General features: G+C 37.6%; 1 protein-coding gene and 1 pseudogene across 7 annotated transcripts in view; one reads left to right on the forward strand and one right to left on the reverse strand.

Moving 5' to 3' along the window:
* Mtmr3 (myotubularin related protein 3) overlaps window positions 1-25236 on the forward strand; it is a 103358-nt gene that overhangs the window by 19914 nt on the left and 58208 nt on the right. For 6 of the 7 annotated variants that reach the window (XM_035452095.1, XM_027387330.2, XM_027387332.2 and 3 more), the window contains exons 2-3: window positions 19179-19231; window positions 23493-23570. In XM_035452095.1, coding sequence (XP_035307986.1) covers window positions 23568-23570 — 3 coding nt within the window. In that variant the 5' untranslated portion in view covers window positions 19179-19231; window positions 23493-23567. Of the gene's footprint in view, window positions 1-5139; window positions 5201-19178; window positions 19232-23492; window positions 23571-25236 lie in introns of all 7 variants that reach the window. The other variant, XM_027387331.2, reaches the window with a different exon arrangement.
* Window positions 535-789, reverse strand: LOC113832282 (annotated as a pseudogene).

Here is a 25236-nt window from a genome sequence, read left to right on the forward strand (position 1 = left end):
ACTTGCTCTGGAGACCAGGCTGGCCTCGAACTCACAGAGATCCACCTGCCTCTGCCTCCCGAGTGCTGGGATTAAAGGCGTGCACCACCAACGCCCAGCTTGCTCACAGTGTTTTTGGGGACAGCTGTATAATGATGCAGTTTTGCTAGCAGTCATGAAGTCATTGTTATTTTATGTCATTGCTTCCTGTCATTTTACTGTTGATGGAGGTGTTTATAGGCCCTACTATATGCTTAATTTTTTTTTTTTTTTACTTTTTTTTGGTATGGCCACATTTTTTCTTTAAGTTTTTAATTTAAATTACATTTATTTATTTTTGTGTATGCATAGGCATGATATATCATGTGGAGGTCAGAGGACAACTGCTGGAATCAGTCATCTATTTCCTTTTACTGAGTGTGCATTCTGGGAATTCAAGTTGTCAGTCTTGGCAGTATTCTCCTTTACCCGATGAACAGTTTTTTTTTTTGTTTTTTTTTTTATCCAAAATGTGTTTATCAGGATGGTTCCTACTCATGTTTCATCAGGTGCTTTTCAGTGCTGCTTCCTCCTGCAGGAGCATCCTTCTGTCAGCCTTGCTTTTCCGCCTGTGAGTTGACAGAGAACAGTGGAGCAGCCAACACACAAAACTACCGTTTGTGTATAGCTAAAGATTGTGGTATTTTATAACATCCTGGGCATTTTACATCCATAAAGTAGGAACTGGGACTCTGCACGAGGTGTTTTTTTCTTGTGTTTCCTCTTTTCCTCTTCTGGAGAGGGATGAAGGAGATCCTTAGAGAGAGGCATGTTCTTGTAGAGAGATCATCACCACCGGGAAGGCCTGCTGAATAATCCTGCTGGTGCTCCCCCCCCCTTTTTTTTTTCTAGAGATAGAATCTTTCGGTGTAGCTTAGCCTGGTTTCTGAACTATTGATTGTTTTGCCTCTGCCTCCTGAATGCTGGGATTGCAGGTCTGAACCACCATGCTGGGCAGAATATTTTAATTAGTGCTTATATACTTAAGTTAAAAGTCATGTTTTGGAGCTGGACAGTGGTGGTGCATGCCTTAGAGGCTAGTACTTGGGAGGCAGAGGTAGAAGTTTGAGGACATCTAGGACTATATAGCCCTGTCTTGAAAAACAATCAAACAAATAACCCAAAACGAAAGAAGTGCTAATCTTGTATCCTGCCACTTTGCTAAAGGTGTTTATCAGCAGCTGTAGGAGTTCCCTGGTGGAGTTTTTTGGGTCACATATTTGGACTCTCGTATCATCTGCAAATAGTGAGAATTTGACTTCTTCGTTTCAGATTTGTATTCCCTTGATCTCCTTTTGTTGTCTTATTGCTCTAGCTAGAACTTCAAGGACAATATTGAAGAGGTATGGGGAGAGTGGACTGCCTTGTCCCTGATTTTAGAGGAATTGCATTGAGTTTCTCTCCATTTAATTTGATGTTGGCTGTTGGCTTGCTGTATATTGCTTTTATTATGTTGAGGTATGTTCCTGTTATCCCTGATTTCTCCAAGACCTTTATCATGAAGGGGTGTTGGATTTTGTCAAAGGCTTTTTCAGCATCTAGTGAGATGATCATGTGTTTTTTTTTTTTTTTTTTTTTTTTCCCTCAGCCTGCTTATATGGTGGATTACATTGATGGGTTTTCATATGTTGAACCATCCTTGCATCCCTGGGATGAAGCCTACTTGATCATGGTGGATGATTTCTCTGATATGTTCTTGGATTCAATTTCCCAGTATTTTATTGAGAATTTTTGCATCAATGTTCATGAGGGATGTTGGTCTGTAGTTCTCTTTCTTAGTTGTGTCTTTGTATGGCTTGGGTATCAAGGTTATTGAAGCCTCATAAAAAGAGTTTGGCAATGACCCTTCTGCTTCTGTTGTGTGGAATACTTTGAGGAGAATTGGTATTAGCTGTTCCTTGAATTTCTGGTAGAATTCTGCACTGAAGCCATTTGGTCCTGGACTTTTTTTGGTTGGGAGAATTCTGATGACTGCTTCTATTTAATTAGGGGTTATAGGTCTATTTAAGTTGCTTATCTGTTCTTGATTTAATTTTGGTAAGTAAAATCTGTCCAGAAAATTGTCCATTTCCTTTAGATTTTCGAATTTTGAGGAATATAGGTTTTCCAAATATGACCTGATGATTCTCTGGATTTCCTCTGTGTCTGTTGTTGTGTCCCCCTTTTCATTCCTGATTTTGTTAATTTGCATGTTCACTCTCTGCTGTTTGGTAAGTTTGGATAAAGGTTTGTCTATCTTGTTGATTTTCTCGAAGAACCAACTCTTCGTTATATTGATTTTTGTATTGTTCTCCTAGTTTCCATTTTATTGATTTCAGCCCTCAATTTGATTATTTCCTGGTGTCTGCTCCTCCGGGGTATATTGGCGTCTCTAAAGTTTTCAGTTGTGCTGTTAATTCTCTAGTGTGATTATTTTCCTGTTTCTTATGTGGGCACTTAGTGCTATGAACTTTCCTCTTAGCACTGCTTTCAAAGTGTCCCATAGGTTTGAGTATGTTGTGTCCACATTCTCATTGAATTCTAGGAAATCTTTAATTTCTTTTTTTATTTCTTCTTCAACCCAGGAATTGGGTGTTACTTAATTTCCATGGGTTTGTAGGTTTTCTGTAATTGTTGTTGTTGAATTCTAACTTTAAAGCATGGTGGTCTGATTAGATACAGGGGGTTATCTCAATTTTTTTTTACTTATTGAGGTTTGCTATGTTGCCAAGTATGTGTTTGATTTTAGAGAAGGTTCCATGTGGCACTGAGAAGAAGGTAAATTGTTTTGTATTTGGATGGAATGTTCTATAGATATCTGTTAAGTCCAATTGTGCCATAACTTCTATTAGTTCCTTCGGTTCTTTGTTAAGTTTCTGTCTGGTGTTCCTGTTTAGTGGTGAGAGTGGGGTGTTGAAGTTTCCCACTATAAGTGTGTGCGGTTTTATGTGTGATATGATTTTTAGTAATGTTTCTTTTACAAACGTGGATGCCTTTGTATTTGGGGCATAAATGTTCAGAATTGAGACTTCATCCTGATGGATTTCTCCTGTGATGAGTAGGAAGTGACCTTCTTCTCTTTTGATTGATTTTAGTTTAAAGTCCAATTTGTTGGATATTAGGATTGTTACCCCTGCTTGTTTCTTGGGTCCATTTGATTGGAAAATCTTTTCCCAATCTTTAATTCTTAGGCACCGTCTGTCTTTGAAGCTGAGGTGTGTTTCTTGTATGCAGCACAAGGATGGATTCTGTCTTATCCATTCTGCTAATCTGTGTCTTTTTATAGGTGAGTTAAGACCGTTAATATTGAGGAATATTAATGACCGTTGATTGCTCATTCTTGTTTGTTTTTGACTTGATGATGGCAAAATTATGTGTGGGATTCTAATCCTTTTTCCTTTTGGCTGTTGGTAAAGTGGGATTATCTATTGCCTGTATTTTTTCTCATTGTAGTTAACTTCTTTGGCTTCTGCCTTTTTTTTTTGAGATAGTCTTTTTGTTTTTATGCTGAATATAGCAGGCTAGCTGACCTATGGGCTTTAGGGGATTCTTCTGTTTCAGCCTCTTGTTTCTCCCATAGGAGCACTGGGATGTAATTGTAGACACTTGTACTGTATGTCTATTTTATGTGGGTTCTGGGGATCTGGACTCACGCCCTTATGATTGCCTGGTACAGCATATCCTCCCCCCCACCCCCAGACTGGATTTCTCTGTACTGGAACTCACTCTGTAGATCAGGCTGGCCTCTAGATCACCTGCCTCTGCCTCCTGAGTGCTGAGATTAAAGGTGTGTGGCACCACCTGCCAGCAACGGTACAGCATTTTTATCTATTGAGTCATGTTCCCAGTCTCAGATCAACTTTAAATTAAAAAAATTAGTATGTATGTATGCATGTTATGTGTGTGTGTACACTCAACTCATATGCTATAGCACATTTGTGGAGGTGGTTACAGTTTTGAAGTGTCATTTCTCTTCTGTCGTATGTGGGCTCTGGGGATCAAACTCAGATCATCAAACTTGTGTGGCAAACATATTAACCATTGAGCTGTCTCACTGACCCCCAGATCAACTGCAGAAACAAAAACAAAAACAAAAACAAAAAAAATGTGTTTTTAGATATGGTCTCCTGTGTAGACCAGGCTGGCCTCAAACCCAGAGAGTTTGAGTGATGGATTAAAGATGTGCTCCACTACCACCTGGACAGTTTTCTACTCTTAGAGAACCACAATGATTTAGTTATGTGAAAAGGCATTATTATCCTTTGACATATGAGCATCAAATTAATGTCTTTGTATTGTAGTGTATTAAAATGCTTGAATTTTTTTTCCCCACAGAGCAGGGTTTCCATTCTGTACCCCTGGCTGTCTTGGACCTCACTCCATGGACCAGGCTGGCCTCAAACTTACAGAAATATGCCTGCTTCTGCCTCCCAAGTGCTGGGATGAAAGCAATGTGCCATCACTGCGTGGCTTTTGTTTTGTTTTTTAAATCTCTATTTGAGACACTAACTTAAGCTATTCAATGAATTTTGGCTTCCCAACAGTTTCTGAAATGGTCCTAAATATCATTTAGCCATTTTTCACTGTGTATTTATGTAAACGTGTTCTCATATCAATCAACTCTAAAAAATGTTCAAGAGGCTCTATGTCTTGCTCTGGCAAATATTTGGCCAACATGTAATTCTTTATGTAAAAGTAATTAAGCACATCTCCCCATCTCATTTGTATGCAAATTGTTATATGTATTCCAGGTAAAGTTTTATGATAATGTTTCACTTATGCTTGCTGTCTATATGTAAATCCCTGGGCTCATATAACATTTCTTGGGTAAAAGGTAAAAAGGGTTGCAAGTAGAAAATCCTTAGGAAGCCCTGGTTTGGAAGACAAGGATGGCTCTCCACTTGTACATCCCATAGATAAGCAAGCATTTCTTTATCCTGTAGCCTGCAGGTGTGATGTGTACCAGGATTATTTAATATTTTTATAGTATTGACCATGACTTCATAATGAATTTTGGAGGAAAGTCAGGTTTTTGAATATGCTTGGGAACTTGTAGGAGGTTGTACATATACTGATCCTGTGGACCAAGCAGTCGCTGGTTAGCTCATCTCTTTCTTGCATTTTTTGTTTGCTCTGTGGCAGCTCACAGTGTTTCCTTCCTGCCCTGGAGCTGTTTCCTGAGTTGATGCCAGCTTTGAGGATGGTAAGCCTGGAAATTTAATGGAAAGCCAGATTTTCTGACTTTTCCCCCATTAGATTAGAGATTGTCTCAGTGTTGAGATAAGGGGTTGAGGGGAGCTCATGTTTGACTTTAGAATGAATGGGTTATTTGTTCTGTTAATTTCTGAAAATGCCATTAGGTTTTACACATCTAGAACAACATATAATGATGCCATTTTTTTTTTTTTTTTTTGAGACAGGGTTTCTCTGGCTTAGGGGATGTAGGTGTGTGAGGACCTGAGTTTAGTCCTTAGCATCTCTAGATAAGCATGTACCTGTATTCCAAATACTGGGGAGATGGAGACAAGAGTGTCCCAGGGGCTTTCTGGCCGGCCAGTATAGCTGAATTGACAAGCTCCAGGTTCAGTAAGAGACTCTTGTCTCAAAAGATAAGTTGAAGAGTGAGGAAGATACCCCAATGTCGACCTAACCTCTCATCTCCATGTGCACATGGGACCCCCCCCCATCCACCCACCCACCCACCCACCCACACACACACACACACACAGCCACAGGCACAGGCACAGGCACAGGCACAGGCACATACATACACACACTCACGCAGGATATGCTGTTTCTCCACTGAGCAAAATTGAAGATTGATTTCTGGAAGTAAAATGTTTTAATGAACTGTTTAGGGTTCGTAGGGCTAAAAATAAAATAAGAAATGTGCCTTAACTTTTCAAAATGGACATTACTATAAGGTAACTTTATATGTGTGATGATGTGACTAAGAACAGCAGTTAGCATGGACTTTCAGCTGTCAGCTGTAACTAAGAGTACTTCTGTATTTAACTTATAAGACATTTGATTGGAGATGAAACCTGAACAATTTTTCTTCTGACTAGGAAACTGGGAAGTAATCTGGCACCAAGCTTTCTTCTTTCTTTTCCCCTTTGGAAAGGTTGGTATTTGTTGCCAGAAGATGAGTAGTGTTTGCTTGACCAAAGGTGCTGGATGACCCAATTAATCCTAACAACCTAACCCCTAATCATCATCTTGTGTGGGAAGTTTGGTCCTTTTGAAGAGTTTGCTGGAAAACCGGTGGATTGCAGGGAATACTGGGAGTGTATAACCTTCTCTGAGACAGATTTGAAATAGATAGCCTGGTGACTTTTGGAGAAATGGTACACATGGTCTGGATATACAGCTTTTTGTAGTGATCATTATGGAGTATTGTCAACATTATGCTTTTGACTCATTTATTATTAGAATCAGTAGGATTTATTTGTTGTTGTTTTATAATGTTGGAGATAGAACTCAGGGTTTCACATGTGCCAGGTACCTTACCTCTTAGCTATATCCTCAAGTCCTTTTTTTATTTCTGAGTATGATAGTCCGCTGTAGAAATACACCACAGTTTATTCACCTAGTTTTCTGTTGTTGAATATTTTGGGTTTCTGGTTTAGGACAATTGTGAAAAAGTTACTGTGAACATTTGGGCTAAGGTATGTTTTTATTTTTTATTTTTATTTTTAAAATTGTAATTAGACCAATTTTAAATTATAAACAAGCTTCTTTTACATGTCAATCCCAGTTCCCTCTCCCTCCCCTAAAGTCTTTTTTGGCGTAAGTTTTCATATAATCATAATTATACTAAGCAGGTAATAAATAATGCTGCATTGAAAGTAAACATTTGTTTCAAGGGATAAACAAGTCAAAAAGTGGATGATACAGGAAAAATGCTTAAGGCTAACTATCTTCGGTATGGGCACATTCAGTGTGTATATTTGTGTGTGTGTGCACCCACATGTGAGTAATGTGGGAATGTGCATACCACAGTACACTTGGGGGTCAGAAAACAACTTTGGGTGTCAGTCTTTATCTTCCATCTTGTTTGAGACAAGGTCTCTTGTCATTGAGTCTGCCAGGCTAGCTGTCCTGACAGTTTCTGGGGATTCTTAGATCTTTTCATCCATCACCCCATAGACACACTGAGGTTACAGACTGAGGCTATAGTGTCCAGTTTGTACATGGGTCCTCAAGCTTGCATGGAAAGCACTTTTAGCTATTGAGTATCTCCCTAGCCTCCAACTTTGTTTGTTTGTTTTTTGGTGTGGACAAAGGATATGAACACACAGGGTGAAAATGAATGTGGATACACTAGATAAGGAAACAACAAGGGAAAGACTAACACAGAGTTGTGTTAGTCTTTAGAAAGTGTTAAGGAAGTGACATAGAACAGTTGATAGTTAAGGTTTTTTAGCTGGAGTGACTGAGAAGAATACTAGATAAGTAGAAAATTTCTGTCATACTTTTCACCCTGTTAAATTTTTATTTGCAGTAGATATGTAAAAACTCTTAGACTGTTTATATTCACATTTCCTTATTTTCTCTTTGTTCAGATAGTAACTGAGGGCCTTGTATATGTTGTTAGCATTCTGATCATTGAATCTCTTAATTTTATTTTCAATTGTTTTTTAAACAAGTGATAAATCATATATTTATAGAGTAAATAATACCAACAGTCAACATAAATCCAAAACCAAACGCTTATTCCTGGGACTGAAACATGTGGGTGACTTCCTTCAGGGTGTTTATCAGGAAGGGAATGGTGGCACATGTTCAGTATACATGGCAGTGGCCAGTGGCTTTATGGTATGTGCAGCAGGTAACAGGGACATGTGCTAGGTGGCCTGTGGGAAGAGGGAACCCAGTGGTTTTGGGGTAGGGACTCAGTCAGAAGGACTCTGATCTTCTGTGGCAGAATCACTGGCCTATTTTTTTAAATGTAGAATTATCTGAATGTTAGAAATGTTTATTGTTTATAATTATTAAACACATTTTTATTTCAATCATCAGTTACAAAGGGTGATCCATTACAATGAATGAACTATCTGTTGTATTTTGCTAGAATTGTCACTGTGTTATTTCTAAAACTGTAGTTCAATTATCCATATATTGAAGTAAAATGCAGTATCTATATTAATACATTTCTTGAGATGAATGTTTAAATAGTTAATAAACTATTTGATTGCTTCCTTAATATAAAACAATATAATTTTTTGTCCTTTAAAACTAATTTTTGAATATATTAAAATTCTGGATTGTTTAGAATATTTTTTATGTTCTTTTCTCCTCCTTCCTTACTCCATCTCTCCATAATCTTTTTCTTCTTTTGATGCTTGGAATCTAGTGCCTTGCATATGCTAGGTGGGTACCCTACTATTGAGCTATATTCTTAACTAATTTTTCATGTTAGCATGAATGAGAAGTTACAAAGAATGAACTCAAATGAGTACTTTTGTCAACAAACTATGATAAGACTTTAAAAACTAAGTTTTGCTAGATATTTAGTATCTCATGAGTATTATCTAACAGTTACTAGGAAAAGCATTTTGTGTTCAGTTGACAGGAAATAGTGAACAGAATGATTTCTTATTGAGGTTGCAGTAATTCTTTCTCTTTGTTAATTTTTAAACTTGATACAACTTACTTAAGTATGATTTGTTTTTCAGGACTCTTTGTTTCAGGACTCAGTGACACAGAAACTCATTTAAAGCTTAAATAAACAAGAGGAAGATATGGAGTCTTTGGCAGAATACTGAAGTGTCTTACATAATTGGAGGAAGAACTTAGCAGGCAAATTGGGGATCTTGAGGAGTAGAAGCTGGAGTGAAGTTCAGCAGGAAGGAAAACTCTAGTTTTAAAAGATCTCTGGGCATTGGTATAATTCTTGGGATTTCCCTGACTCTAGTCTCCATGATTTATACTCTTTTTTCCTCCTGATTCTCTCTAAATTACTTCCATAGCCCTTGCTAGGTCAAAAGAAGTAGCTAAGAATTCTGTTTAAGTAATGAGGTGGATCAAATATTTCTTTTCTAATAATTTGACTATTTGAACAATTAATGCAAGGGATTGGTTATTTTGACTACCAGCTCAGCAACAGCAAAGGGAAAAAACAAAAAGCAGCAGACCTGTTGAAGGCAACTTGAGTATATGTTTCTCCAAAAAACAGTATTACCAAGAAACATGAAAAGGCCTTGTGACATCACTGGTCATTAGGAAAATGCAAGTCAAAGGAAGAAGATGCTACATTACACTCACTAGGATGGCTATTAGCCAAAAAGTGAAGGAGAAGGCTGGAAAGATGGCTCATTATTATAAATGTACCCACATTAAGGCTCACAACTTGCAACTTCAGTTTTAGGGAATCCAGTGCCCTCTTCTAACCTCCTCAATCTGCCGCCTCCTCCTCCTCCTCCTCTTCTTCCCACCTCCCTCCCTCCCCCCCTCAACAAATAAATATTTTAAAAGGTGAAACTATTGATTAGGGCATAAAAAATTAGAGCGATGGTGCCTTGTTAAGCACCATGCAAGATTGGTCTGGTAGCCTCAGAGATTGGTTAAAATGCATGACCTTGACCCAGCAGTTCCACATCTGGCTATATACTACAAAGAGAAGTAGAAGGGCTCACCAAACTTTTTCTATAAATGAAGTTTCAGTATATATTTTCAGGTTGGCTTGGAACTCTGTGTGTAGTCCTGTCTGGCCTGGAATCCCATCCTTTTGCTTTAACTTTCCAAGCACTGGAATTACAGGAGTGAGCCTCTGTGCTTGACTCACAGTTTTATGTACCATTGTTCATAGTATTCAGTCTAAATGGCTGTTAGCAGATAAATTTATCAACAAAGAATATATAGACAGTGAAATGGTATTCAGCCTTAAAGAGAAATAATTCTTCATATGCTTCACATGAACAAACCTAGAAATACTGTGTTAACCAAACAAACCAGATACAAAATAATAAATACTTGATGAGTTCATTTATTTGAGCTATCTAGAGTAAGCAAATCCATAAAAAACAAAGTGATAGTGAATACAGGGACTGAAGGGAGGAAATAATGAATTACAGGAGCATCGAGAAAGGTGCAGTAGGATGAAAAAATTCTGGAATATCAGAGTGATTTTTCTAGATACTGATTGTACAGCAGTGTGAATGTCCATTAAACTGTACTTAAAATTAATATGTATTTAAAATTATAACATATTTTTCTTAATAAAGCACTGAAAAAGTACACTTTAAATGTATGTCAGTTATATGAACTTTTCTCTTTTTTAAATGGGTCTCCCTGGGCATTGGTGGTGCACGCCTTTAATCCCAGCACTTGGGAGGCAGAGGCAGGAGGATCTCTGTGAGTTCGAGGCCAGCATGGTCTACAGAGTGAGTTTCAGGACAGTATCCAAAGATACACAGAGAAACCCTGTCTTGAAAAAAACAAACAAAAAACCCAACCAAACCAAAAAAAATAAAAAGCAGCTTGGTAGGCATAAAACCTTACTGTTTGTGAATGACGTGTGTGTGTGTGTGTGTGTGTGTGTGTGTGTGTGTGTGTGTGTCTGTGTGTGTCTGTGTCTGTGTGTCTGTGTCTGTGTCTGTGTCTGTGTGTGTGTGTGTGTGTGTGTGTGTGTGTGTCTGTGTGTGTCTGTGTGTGTCTGTGTGTGTCTGTGTGTCTGTGTGTCTGTGTGTATCTTTCTAAGTTTTGGGGACTGCTGTCTACAGTTATTTCACACACTCTATGCCCATTGGACAGGTACTTGAAATGGTTTTCTTAATTGAATGGTTTATTTAATTATGTATTTTTCTTTTTTTTCAGAATTGAGTAGTAATTTATTTATTTAGAGGTGGAAGTCTTTATTGCCTAGGTTTGCCTCAACCTGAAATCTTCCTGCATTAGCCTCACCACCACATCTGGCTAGTCACTGTTTTTGATGTATAAGCATTATCTTTGGATTACTCTATAATGTATGTAGAATAAATTTCTGTTGGACTGTGTTTTCATCTTGAGACTATTTCACCAATATTTGTATGAATATAAGTGTATCTTTGAAAAAGCTACCTCTGATGTCCCAACTGAGTTAAGAGTAAAAGCTGAAGAAGTTCTGAATTTTGTCTTCTGTGTGAACTTAGGATTGTTTAAACTTTTTCTAAATTACTGATTTAAATGTAGTCATTTAAAGCACAAGGGAGAATTCCTTTTACTTAACTTTTATTTAACTTGATACTTTTTCCTTTTCCTAAATAAAATATAGTGATGAACTCTTTTGGTTCTAGTTGAAAAATTCTGTTTTATTTTCCCCTCTGTACATATTTGGGATTGCAGTCATAATACGTACCCCCTTCTGTTTACACGAGATAAATATTGCCAGTGTAAAGGGTGTTTTTTCTTTTTTTCTCCTGAGTATGTGTTGAAGATGCTGACTTCTGGTCTCTTGGCTTTAAATATCCTAAGGACTGCTTAGAAAGGCTATTTGAGTTTGCCACATAAACAGAGCTCTCATTGTGGTATGTGGTTATTGGAGGTTATTTGGGTTTTTATTGGCTTGCTTTCAGAAATATGAGTAGCCCCCTACCTAATTGCCAGAATATAAATTTTAACTAGACTAGTAGAAGAGTAGGCTCTTTTTATTTCACACAGCCTTTACCTTGTGAGTTTTATTTCTGAGCATACTCTTTCCTGAACGTACTTACAGGCAGGAGAGATGGACAGTTGTTTGTTTTGTATGTGCTAGGTAAGTAGAGCAGATTTGAGAATGCTTTTTTTTAGATTTATTTACTTTTATTTTATGTGTGTGCTGGTTTGCATACATTTCCGTCTGTGCACTATATGCATGCTTAGTGCCATCCAAAGTTAGAAGAGGGCATCCGATCCCCGGAACTGGAGTTACAGATGGTTGTGAGCTGCCACATGGGGGCTGACAGTTGAATTCAGGTCATCTGCAAGAGCAAGAAGTGCTTTTAACCATTGAACTGTCTTTTCTTCAGCCTTAAGCGTAACATTTTTAATTGTGAAGATGTCAGTTCAAGGTGAATTTTTATTTATTCATTTATTTATTTATTTATTTATTTATTTATTTTATTTTTTTGAGCAAGGTTTCTTTGTGTAGCCCTAGGTGTCATTGAACTAGCTCTGTAGACCAGGCTGGCCTTAAACTCAGAGATCTACCTGCCTCTGCCTCCTGAGTGCTGGGTTTAGAGGTATGTGCTACCACAAAGTTTGTTTTTAATTTTTATTGTTAAATTGTATGATAAAAGCATAGTTATACATTTTTATTCAGCTTTCTGGTTCTTACCCATTTACAGTTAATGCAGATAGAACCTATGGCTTCATGCATGAAAGGCAAGCACTCTACCAGCAAAGCTTACGTCCCCTTCTTGATCATTTTGATCAATTTATAGTACAGGAGAGACACTTTATCATTCATAATAAAATATTCATACATGATAAGCAGTATGCACATCAGCTTGGTTTGGGGTACTGGCATCTATTTTTGGGGATGTGGTTTACGTTCATACTTATCCTAGAATTGATGTTAATATGTGAAGTGTTTAGAGAAGATAAGAAAATAAGTCATGCTTGTTTATGGGTTCCTTTAGCAAGCTGACCTTTAGATTAGTCTGGGGTTTTTTGTTTGTTTGGTTTTGAAAAGAAATCTGTTAGGCAAATGCTTGATGAGAGGCTTAGAGTGTAGTGTTCAAGTGGGTCTGGAGATTCTGCTTTGTGGGAAGATTGAGAGGCAGACTGTATTGACACATGCAGTGTCAATTTGAGTTCAAAATTACACTGATATTTTTATAAATTTTCTCTAGGGCTTTGCTGCATAACTTACAGATTGATTTTCTTTTTCTGCTGAGTACATAAGAAAGAGTTCTTAGCTGGGTGTTGGTGGCACATGCCTTTAATTCTAGCACTAGAAAGGCAGAGGTAGTTTCATCTCTTGAGTTCAAGACCACCCTGCTCTAAAGAACGAATTTCAGGGCAGCCAGGGCTATAAGAGAAACCCTTTCTTGAAAAACTAAAATAAAATAAAAAAGAAATAGGAGTTTTTATTATGTAAATATAGTACTCATATATGAAATTCTCTTAAAAAATATGAAAAAAGAAATAGGAGTTACTAATTTAAACATTACTATAGAATCCTTTTGAGAACCTCTTTGTAAAATTACTCCATCTCTATAGGGACAGGTATTTTAAGTTTTTATTTATTTTTTATTTTTTTATTTTTTTGAGACAGGGTTTCTCTGTGGCTTTGGAGGCTGTCCTGGAACTAGCTCTTGTAGACCAGGCTGGTCTCGAACTCACAGAGATCCAACTGACTCTGCCTCCCAAGTGCCGGGATTAAAGGCGTGCGTGCCACCAACACCTGGCTTAAGTTTTTTCTCTAAGAAAATCCACCTGAACTTTTTCTGAATATTAGGAAGTAGAAGAGATAGGCTTTTGTGGTTTAGTGTTAAATAAATGTTAAGAAACCATTGTAAACTTATGATTATCAGAATTTAAATTTCTGGAATTTGAATCATCGTACTGTTTTAATAGAATATGTGATTGCAAGGTAGGGTGAAAAGAATATGGACAACTGCCCCAGTTCTTTCCATTTTACCAGAAGTTAACTGAGAGCAAGTGCAAGACGTTAACAGGTGTTTATAGGAAATTTGCCTTCCTATATATGTATAGAGGTACACCTTGGAGCTAGTCAAAGGAACAAAAGTCAGGAAACTTTTTTTCTGGTGATATAGCTAGTGTTTCCATGGTAATTATAAATAATAAGCTATCTCTGATACTTGGACAAATTGATCTTACTTGGCTTTTAATTAATTTTTAGTGATTTCATGCTGGATTTCCTATCATCGTTTCTTAATAATTGAGATTCAGATAGTCTTAAAAAAATAACTTTAGGGTTTCCAGAGATGACCCAGTAAGTGAAGAACACTTGCTCTTCCCAACAGCCATATGGCAGCTCAAAACCATCTGTAACTCCAGTCCCAAAGGATCTGAAGCCTCTTCTGGCCTCCATGGACTCTGTACATGAACATGAAATGAAAAAATTTAAAGGACTTTATTTACTTTGTGTGTGTATGTGCATGTGTGTCCACATGTGTGTGTGCCTGTCTTCAGATGCTGTAAGAGGGCTTGGGTCCTTTGGAGCTGGAATTTGTTAGCTGCCTTAAATGGGCACTGGGAGCTGAAGTTGGTCCTGCAATTGAGAAGCAGTGCTGTTAACTTCTGAGCTCTTTCTCAAGACCTTTTTATTCTCAGTAAATTATGCCTCTCCCCTCTTAGGAAATAGGGAACATTTCTTCCTTTTTAGATAGTAAGTCTACCTAAAGCCTGTCTTATAGTGTGTGTGGGTGTGTACACTTGCTAGTACAAAATGTATTGGGAAGCCTAAGTATGACATCAAGTGTCTTTATTTCCATAGTTACTGAACTTGGGCCTTGTTGCTACCTCCCCAGCACAGGTGTGTGCTGTCATGCTGGCTTGGTAGCTGGGGATCCAAATTGAGTTCTTTATTTAACCAGTTGAACTATCTTCCTGACTCCAAAATTAGATTATTAATTTTTTTTGGGGGGGGTTGGTTTTTCTAGACAGAGTTTCTCTGTGTAACAGCCCTGGCTGACCAGGCTGGCCTTGAATTCACAGAGATCCGCCTGCCTCTTATTTCCCAAGTGCTGGGATTAAAGGCGTGCGCCACCAATGCCTGGCTATTTTTGAAGTTTTAAATGTTAACTTTCAAAAAGTAAGTTATAGATGATCTTTGGTTTTAATCTCTTCTGATAATAGATATCATATATGACTGGCTCTCCATTCCCCTTTAAAAGGTTAAAATTAAAAAACCTTGTAAAATAAGTTGTTAAGGTTACCAGTTAATTTGCTGTTGGTTTGAATATAATTCATTTTTTTTCTGAATATGTGGTTTCCTTGTGCTTGGTTCCTTGAGACAGGGAAGTAGTGAGGTACTTGTGAAATGTAATCAATCTTAATGTCTAAAAGTGGGAAAGCACAGTTACTTTGGTGTAGACTTGTCACATTTTGAGGTCCACAGTTGGAAAAGTAGTTGCCAGCAATTCAGCTACTCATTGAAGACAAATAACCGTCAGCATTGATCACCAACTGAAATTCTATTGCAGAGCTCCCATGTTAGAACAAGCTATGTATAACTAATGAGCTATACACTCTATATCACTTGTCTAATTTCAGAATTGTACCACATTGGTCCTTCGGTTATTTTCTTTTGAAACTGAACAAATCTTTTGGCAGCGACATTTGAGTATTACTGTTTGAAGCAACTTGTTTCCAGAGTATGTTCTTTGATATGGAAGTGTAAAAATATGGAGTCTGTCTGTTTCTGACAATTTACAATTTTTTTCCTCTGGAGGAGGTTGGTTGTTTTTGTGTAGGGGATGATAATATTTTAGCTGCTTATCTGTGCCCCACAGCTGGCAGTGAAATTTATAAAACTAATCATGAAGTTGCATTCAGGGCTCTGACTATTAGTCTTTAGTGTTTCCAGAAAGGTAAAAGAGACATAGGTTCTAGTTTTGATTTTCAACATGTTGCTTGGTGGTCTCACTGCATCAGGGCACTGACCCCTTCTGTATGTACTATTGTTTGTCTTTACAAAGCATGCTCATAAATGAGAAAATATCAAAATTTGAGAAAGTCACACTTAGACCAGATGGCAGCTGCACAAGGGTGGGAACTTCATTCATTGCTGCATCACCCTTCCTACCCACAAGTACTGTTAGATGAGTGGCCCTCTATTACTTACCGTAGGGAGTGAATGCAGTCACTCTTTTTTAAAACTGCATCCTTGTTTCTGTTTTCATTTATTCTTGATTTCAGCAGCAAAGGCTTCAAAGAGAACTTTAGGTTCAGGGAATAAGCTTTAGTTATAGTCATTTCATTCAGCTGTTAAATGCTTGTCTTTAGGTTAGTTCTTGTGATTAAATCATTTCTCTACCACTGAATAATCCTACTAAACATGCTACAGAAGTCTAGTTTTGGATAGCAGAAACTATAATAGCTTAGAGGAAGCACTAAGATTCAGCGAGGAAAATCAATCAAAGTATACTTCTTAACATTTAACAACACCGAGGCTTTTTTTGTGTGTGTGTGTGGGAGGGGTGGCGGGTGTGGGGGGCAGGATCTCATGTAGCACAGGCCTTCTTTGAACCCTTCTGATCTTTCTGCTTCTACTTCTGAATGCTAGACTTATACATGAGCCACCATGCTGAGTTTTATGCATTCTGGTTGTTGAACTAAGGTCTTTGCTCATGCTAGGCAGGCACTCTATCAACTAAGCCACTCTGAAGCCCTGAATTTCTCCCCTCTCCCAGAAAATGTTTCTCTATGGCTTTGGAGGCTGTCTGGAACTAGCTGTTTTGTAGACTAGGCTGGTCTTGAACTCACAGAGATCCGCCTGCCTCTGCCTCCCAAGTGCTGGGATTAAAGGTGCACCACCACTGCCCGGCTGCAGCCCTGAATTTTTAAATGTTGCCTTTGTACTCAATTATGTCTGAACCTGTTTCTTTACTATTTATAAGCAAGAAAGTCCTTTTGTTTTCATTTCAGTGAAAAACAAGAGATTATTTTAAAATAAAGATTTAATATTGTCTTCTTAAAGTTTAGAACTCTTACTCTCCATTGGGAAAGTGAGACAGGATTACCTAAACAACACTCATTTTTTTTACCCCTGAATCATAGCAAAGCCAACAAGATCTACTTACCTTTTCCCCACCTCCAAATATTTTAGGAGGCCCAGCTTCTCTTTAGATTTTTCTTGTTTATTTGGCTTAACTTGATTTGTTTTCATATTAAGTTATAAAAATTGTAAATGTTATACAAATTGACGTGTCACTTTGCTTTTGTTGAAGCCAGTGTATCAGGTTGCATGCAGCTAATTACATAAACTAGTTTGTATAGGAATTGCGTGTGGGTTTTCCTTCTTGGTCTCAGAGCCTTCAAGTCCTTAAGTTGTTAACTTAAGCATCTTGCAGTGAAGCTACACAGTAATATACATTATCATGGTATTTAAAATCAGGTATATTGATTTTTACATTTGTTAGAATTCTCTCATGCCTAGGTGTGGGTGGAGGTGAGTGGACATGAAGGGGGCCAGAGGTTGTCCTTGGGTATTTCCTTGATTGCTTCTCCATTTTATTTTTTGAGACGGTATCTCACTAAACCTGGAGCTCAGTGATTGGGTAGACTGGCAGGCCAGCAAGCCCCAGGTATTCTCCTGTCTCCACCTTCTCAGTGCTGGGATTATAGGCATATGCTGCCACACCTGTCATTTTATATGGATGTTGGTGCTCTAGCTACAGGTCCTGAACTATATCATTAGCCTCCAGGGCTATTTCCAATAATAATAAAATACATCCACATGACATTATATATATATATATATCATATGATATGTATATATACATATATATATATATTGTATATATTGTAATAGAAATTTGTGCCTTGCTGAGATTCAGAAAGATTTAATATTTTGCTCCTCTAGCTCTTAGTGATAGAATTTAGGGTAACCCTAATGCTTAAGAATTAGCTTAAAAAAAAAAGGATTAGCTTAAACTTTATTCCTGTTCTATTCTCTGCTTTAATTTGTGCCTTATGTATTAAACAAACATCCATTATAGTTAGCTCTTTATTGTTTGGATTTAACATAGCCATATTACATATTATCTTAGTGAAGAGAAGGACATAACTCTTATTCTCTGCAGTAATTATGACCTCATGGTGCCAGAGAGCCTTTGAGACTTACCTTTACATAACCCTATCTGGCACATTGTCCTTAGAGGAATGGATTTGTTGGCACCATCACAGTGGTGATATATTTACTGACTAAGCACTAAGGAGTCATTGCTGGCACAGAGCTAATCTGCTTCAGTCTTTTTGTTGAGTTTCCTGTTGTCTGATTTATCTAGTGCTGTAAACTAGTTGCCCTTTTTTACTTTTGAGACAGAGTCTTGGTATGTAGCTTAGGTTAGACTTGAACCCACAGCAGTCCTGCTGCTTCAGTCTCTTAAATGCTAGGATTACAGGTATATATACTGCCTGGCTCATAAATTCATACTTATTCTTAGATTTGGTCTTGAGTTTAATTCTATACTTGCCTAGTTACCAGCTAGACCTAATCTACTTGAGAAGGCACCAGCATATCATTGTCTTGCTTCTTGAACTTTGCTCTTCATTTTCTAATTCTTTAGGATTTTGGTACTCTATATGGCCTTACTCATTTATGTTACTTCATATAATTTAAATAATAATCTTGTACTGGATATGGTATCTCATACCTGTAATCCCAGCTCTCAGGAGGCCGAGGTAGGTAGATTGTCATGAATACTAGGTTAGTCTGGGCTACATGGTAAATACCAGGTTAGCAAAATCTACAGAGTAAGATTTTGTTACAAAAACAAAAACAAAAACAAAACAAAAAAACCCAAACAAACAAAACAGGAATGCCCCCAAACAAATAAAAATGCAAAAATAAAACCAACCCCAAAACAAGTTGAAAATGATGTGTCTACAAATACTAAGAGAATTTGCCACAAAGAAATTGGGTATATAGCGCTCGCTCTCTCTCGCTCTCCTCTCTCGCTCGCTCTCGCTCGCTCTCTCTCGCTCTCTGTTTTTCGAGATAGGGTTTCTCTGTGTAGCTTTGGAGCCTATCCTGGCACTCGCTCTGGAGACCAGGCTGGCCTCGAACTCACAGAGATCCGCCTGCCTCTGCCTCCTGAGTGCTAGGATTAAAGGCATGCGCCACCAACGCCTGGCCTAGTTCTCTTATTTCTTTGAAGCTCAGATTGTTGCCTACTGGCAGGAATTCTTTATATTTGTAGGTATCTACCCATTACTTTATTTCTCTAAAAAAATGTTAGATCCTTTGGTAGAAGTCAGTTTTATGCACAAAAGACCTTGAACTAGTTGTCCAAGGTAGGGTAGAATGGGTGTGACAAGCAGCAAAGATTTCTCTGACTAGCTGTGGGAGGTGACATTTGTTCAACTGAGGGAAACTCAGATAGGAGCATCTTAGGTTTCTGATTCATGTAAAGAATGAATCTGAGCATCCACCAGCAGTCCATACAGCAATTAAAGATGTTAGTGTAGAGAGAAAAGACCAGGCTCTCAATTGGCATAATTTGATGGTAGGACATTTGTTTGTTTTGCAGATTTCCTTGTGAAACCTTGTAGAAGAGAAAGTTCTCAAGACAATCTTCATTTGGTAAGTTTGTTTTCCTCCTTTGAGCACTCTGCTGATTTGAAGCAGGGAAAATGTGCACACAAATTAGTTTTGTGACATTGTTTGTCCCTGTCCATTTTCATTGGGACCCATTCCAGGTTACTTATTCTGTATATATTTGTGAAATATTGCAGATTCTTTGTCTGAAAATCTGTTGAATAGTTAATAGTTATCATTCTGTAGCTTTTTAAAGTTGTGTGTGTGTGAGTGCACACGCACTCACATGTGTCTGCTGAGACCAGAAGAATGTGTTAGATCCTATGGAGCTGGAGTTACGGATGGTGTGGAGTTACGGGTGGTGTGTAAGGTGCCTCATGAGTTCTGGAGTAGTAGGCACTCTTAACCACTTAGCCATCTCTCCAGCCACCATTCTAGAGCTTTTAAAATTGAAACTGGGTTCACATTTTTGAATTTTCTTAAACAGATATTTATGTGAACATCAAGGTCTTATTACTAGAATTAGTAGTATAAATGTGAGATATATGTGTATGTGTTTATTTATTTTAAGGCAATCTGGCCTCAGGACCCCTGAAAGAACAGCCAGTGCTCTTAACGTCTGAGATGTCTCTCTAGCCCCAAATGAAACCTTTTATATAATAGTTGTTTTCAATCTCCTTTTAATAACTTTTTGTAGTTGGCATGGTGGTTTGTTTCTGTAATCCTAACACTTGGGAAGTTGATGCAAAAGGCTCTTTGCCTGTTCTGGGTTACAGTTTTGAGTTCCAGGCCAGCCTGGGCCATAGTATAAAGGGGGGCGGGGGAAGCAAAACCAAAAAGGCCAACAAACTTTATGTAGAAAAATCCATTTTCTAGCCTGATGTGGTAGTGTATACCTATAATTCCATCACTGGGGAAGTTGATGATCACAAGTTTAAGGCCAGTCTGGATTAATACAACAAGACTGTGTCTTAGAACCAACCAGACTAAACCAAACCAAAACCAAACCCATCTAATTAAAAATATAATGTAAGTATAGTTCACATACTGTCTAGTCACCTGTGCCTCATAATCTCAGAAAGACATTTTCCATCGTTAGCTATCATCACCCTTTACTTTTCATCTCCATGAGCACTAAACAACTACTAATTTATTTTCTGTCCCCTATCATCAATTTTACCACTGTTCTGGAACCCTGTCATGTCTTTTGTGACTATTCACTTAATGTAATTTGTGTTCAAGGTTATCCATTCCTTTAAATACAACTGTGTAGTCCACTGTTCTAGTATGAGGCATCCTGTTCATTCATTCATCCATAGTGGTCATTTGGATTGCTTTCCACCCTTTGGTTATTTTGAATAACTGACGTAAACACATAGATAGAAATTTTCATGTAGATGTATGTTTTGTTTTCTTTGTTAGATATGTAGGAGTGGACTTGTAGCACCACACAGTAATTGTTTTATCATTTGAGGGTGAACCTAACAGTTTTCAAGAGGCATTGCACTGTTGTACACTCCTGCTAACATTGTGAAAGAATAGTTGTCTAGTTTTCACATATGTTTTTTAACAATTTCTTACAAGGAACATGTAATACTAGTACAACTAAAACATGAAGATGTTTTAAGGTGTTTACCAGACTAACTGTAATGACTCAATTTCTTCCTTTTGTGCTGAGAGTATAACTACCATGCTGGGTTTCATGCCTTTTAGCTGAGGTGCTGCATTCACCACTGTTTTCTGAGGATTGGTCCTATTTTGTCTTTGTAGCTTTAAAGGGAACTGTTAGCAATTACTTAGTTCCTACTGGTTGATCTTGGCTTATGAATTTGGAATTCATTAAGTATCATCCTATAGCAACATAGTGTTTTCTTGATTGATTAAAACAGCACCTCTTATTTGGGGACCCATCTCCTAGTGGTAGAGATTGAACTGGTGCCTCATGCATGCTAGGCAAGTTATTCTACCACAGAGCTACATCCTGCCTCCTATTTTGAACTGTTTTATTATTTTCCCTCCTGAATTATAAATTCTCTAATCTTGCTTAACTATCATAGCCAGTTTTTTTTTTTCCCTTAAATTTTACGTGCATCCATGTTTTACCTGCATGTGTGTCTGTGTGAGGGTGTCAGATTACCTAAATCTGTAGTTGCAGACAGTTGTGAGCTCCATGTGGGTGCTGGGAATTGAACCTGGATCCTCTGGAAGAGCAACCAATGCTCGTACCCTCTGAGCCATCTCTCTAGCCATGTAGCCAAGCTCTTAATATAAACTCATGTTAACATTTCCAAATACTGTTCAGAAATTTTATGTTTTTCTTGTCTATACTGTCCTGCCTCTGTTCTAAATAGAAATAACATCCTTTTCCTGGAATTGTTTCCTGATTGTTTTTATTGCTTTCCTCCTCTAATTCATTTACCACACACCAATCAGAGTGATCTTAAAATCAGATCTTGTCAATCTACAGTTTGAAACCACTTAGTGGAGTGCTTGGAGTGGAGTTTTTACCCTATGGTTACATGATCTTTTCTCTGTGCAAGTCTCCACCTTCAAGTTTTATAACTTTCTGATCCAGTCAGCACATTTTAGCCTTAGTTTTTTTTAAAATATGTAAGGTCTTTGCTGGGTCAAGAACACATGATGTCCCTATGCCTTTTCAGATTGGTCACCTTTAATTAAAGTAGGCCTTTTGCAATCTTATAACTACTGTGTCTTATCCTGTTGGTTTCCTTCATTGTATAGATTACAATTTGTAATTACCATTTCTGTCTTTTGTGTTGGAATAAAAATTGCCTGGATGATGGAGCCAACACACTGGCATTCTGTTAGACGTGAAGGGGTGTGTGTGTGTGTGTGTGTGTGTGTGTGTTACTAGGGATTGAACCTGGGGCTTTATGTGTGCTAGGCAGGCACTCTGCTATTGAGCCGTGTTCCAAGCTAATTTTTATTGGCTGATTTTCTTTTTTTCCAGTGTGAGGGTCATTATTTGTTATAGTAGTAGAAGACATCATCTTGGAGTGAATACTTTAAATTGAGTACTACTTTCATAGGATTTCTGTATTTATTAAAAAGCTAGGCCAGGTATGATAGTGTACACCTTCAGTTCTAGCACTTGGGAGTCAGAGGCAGGAGATTTCTATGAGTTTGGAGCCAGCCTGGACTACATAGCAATTTCCAGAAGGACCCTGTCTTAAAATTTTTTTTTGTGTTGGGAAATTTAGCTTATGTGTGTATGACATGCTGACTCATCAAGAGTTTACTTTGTAGCTGAGTCTTGATTTATAGTTATTGATGTTGACTACTTTTTATTTGCTATATCTAGTTCTATGATACTTGTGTGCTTTCTTTAAATTTCTCTGGAAATTTGGAAAAATGTTAATCTGGCAACACTACTTGTATCACTGCTCCCTTGAGGGTCTAATGTATGTTGTTGGATTGTCACTTGCAGCAGCTCTCAACATCTCTTTTGCCCCTTGTCTCCAACAGCAGCTAGTCCCCTAGCCCCTTCCAAAGCACTCTGTTAAAGTAAGCCTCTTCTCACAGCCCAGCAGAGCCACAGGCACACAGCCTTGACTTTTGTTCTTTTGATGTTCTCTTTCACTACTTAATGCTCCCCTTACAGCTCTTATGTTGAGTATTGTGGTTTAGACTCCCCCAAATACTATCTATTTTTGTAATCAAATTTCAGCATACCAAAGTATTGCCTTTCTGTGATGGTAATCTATTTAGAGACAGGGACTCTTAGGGAAGGTGATAGCATTTTCATTAGCCCACCTTTGCATTTCTAGTTGGGTGTTCTTTTGTTCTTAGAAACAAAGGTGAAAGTATTATAAGTAGTACAAAATTTTTCATGTAAGCACAGAATGTCATGATAATAAGGCAATTGATTTATATTTTACCTACTAAGTCAGTTTGTTTCCTTAGATGAGGAGATCCATTTTTAGTAAGATAAGCTACACAAACATGTTGAAATATTAGTAGAATATTGTGTTTGCAGATTGATTTTAATTATTGCTTTTTTACCTTTCTGTAAGATTTATAACATTTGAAAATTACTGTTAACACAGGAATGTTAATGTCTTCCACTTTTCTTATAGAACTAGTTAAAGTTAAGAGTATTTTCACAAAGGTATTATTCAGTTTAGAACTAATGGTGAAGATTTAGCTGGCTGATATTCAACTTTTTCTGGGCTAACTCTGGTTGAATTTCAGGACTGTATATTCAGTCACTTTAATTAGGGTATGGCCAATTAGGGGAAAAACTATTGCCAATTTTGCCTCTCTTTTTTTCTTTCTAAAATAAAAGGTCTCAAGCAGAAGAGAAAGAAGAGCCGTGTTAGAGACTGGAGAAGGACAGGGTCTCTCCTGCCCTGGCAAGGTCATGGTAAGCACAGAAATAAGAAAATTAGGGTTGGAATCTTGTCTTGATGCTACACAAATACTGTTTCTGTTTCATAAGAAATAATTTTATTTTTTCCTATTTCCTAATTATCTCTATCTCCTTTGTCAGTTAATAGAAGAGCTACATTTATGGTAGCTGAATTCTGAGAGCCAGATATGTAGCACACCTTGTCAGTCAGTAAATGGAGGCAAGATTGAAATATATAATTCTTGGACTCTAGGATTTTCTTTCATTTCTTCCTTTACTAGGAAGCTGGCTTGGAGGTTGTAGCTGAGTACTAAACCACATGCTGTTACATACATGAGGCCCCAAGTTCACCTCTTCCCTCTCCCTAAAAAAATTCCAGGATACGACATGTGAAAATGATTTTTGTATGCTTGTTTGGTGTGTGTAGAGAATTTTGAGTTAGTCATTCACAATTTTTTTTTATTTGATTAACAGAATTGTGAAATATTGTGAAATGTGTTACAAAATAGGCATATATGTATGGAATGGTCAAATTGAGCTAATTAACATAGTACACATTCTATATGAGTTTGTTTTCAGGATGGAAGCAATTCCCTGTCTTTCCTCATGTATCTTTAAGACTCTTAACCCCATAGCAGATGGGCAGCTGTGCACACCCAGCCCATACCTTTCCCTGAAGAACACAACGAGCATTTCAGTGGCATGTGGGCCATTTAGGCAGAAAAGATGGAACACAGCCGGCTACATGTCATCAGTCCTAAGGATATGTAAGCAATGCAAGGATTGAGGACTAGAGGAATTATTCTTTATGACATTGTCTGATTTGTTTGTTTCTGTGGTTTACCATGTAGTAGTTCCTAGACCCAAAGCATTTAATTGGGGGCTTGCTAACAGTTCCAGAGGGTTAGTCCATAAGAGCATAGTGGCAAGTGGCACACATGGTGCTGGATTGGTAGCTGAGAGCTTTTGAAACCTCAAAGCCCACCCCTAGTGACTCATCTCCTCCAACAAGGCCATACTTCCTAATCCTTCCCAGACAGTTCCACCACTTGGAACTAAGCATTCAAATATATGAGCCAATTGGGGTCTTCTCATTCAGACTACATGATCATTATAGCAAATTAAAAAAAAATAGGATTTAGAATTTTGCCATTTGAACTCATGGTTATGTGTATTGTTTTCTGACTGGTACATGTCATTCTTTCACATGTATGTGCAAGTAATTAATCTTGTAACACAAGCTTCAATTTTGCTATTCCATAAAATGATTTAAACATTTTCTCATTTGTTTATTGGATCTCTTATAATCATTTTGTTAGCTGTGTAGTTTCTTGAAATTGAGTCATTGATTCGATTTACTATAAATAGTATTATTTTATCATTTAGATTTTTGTTCTTAATCCTTAGTTTTTATAGAAAATTCTGGAACACTGAATTTTGTTGTGTATTTTGTTTTTCGAGACAGGGTTTCTCTGTGTAGCTTTGGAGGCTATCCTGGAACTCGCCCTGTAGACCAAGCTGGCCTCAAACTCACTGAGATCCTCCTGCCTCTGCCTCCTGAGTGCTAGGATCATAACATAAGTGTGTGCCACCACTACCAGCGAATTTTGTTTTTTAAAAGATTGGTTTCATTTATTCTTTGACATTTTCATACACGTACATTGTTTTTGATGATATCCAA

This window comes from Cricetulus griseus (assembly GCF_003668045.3).
Source record: "Cricetulus griseus strain 17A/GY chromosome 1 unlocalized genomic scaffold, alternate assembly CriGri-PICRH-1.0 chr1_1, whole genome shotgun sequence".
NCBI lineage: Eukaryota > Metazoa > Chordata > Mammalia > Rodentia > Cricetidae > Cricetulus > Cricetulus griseus.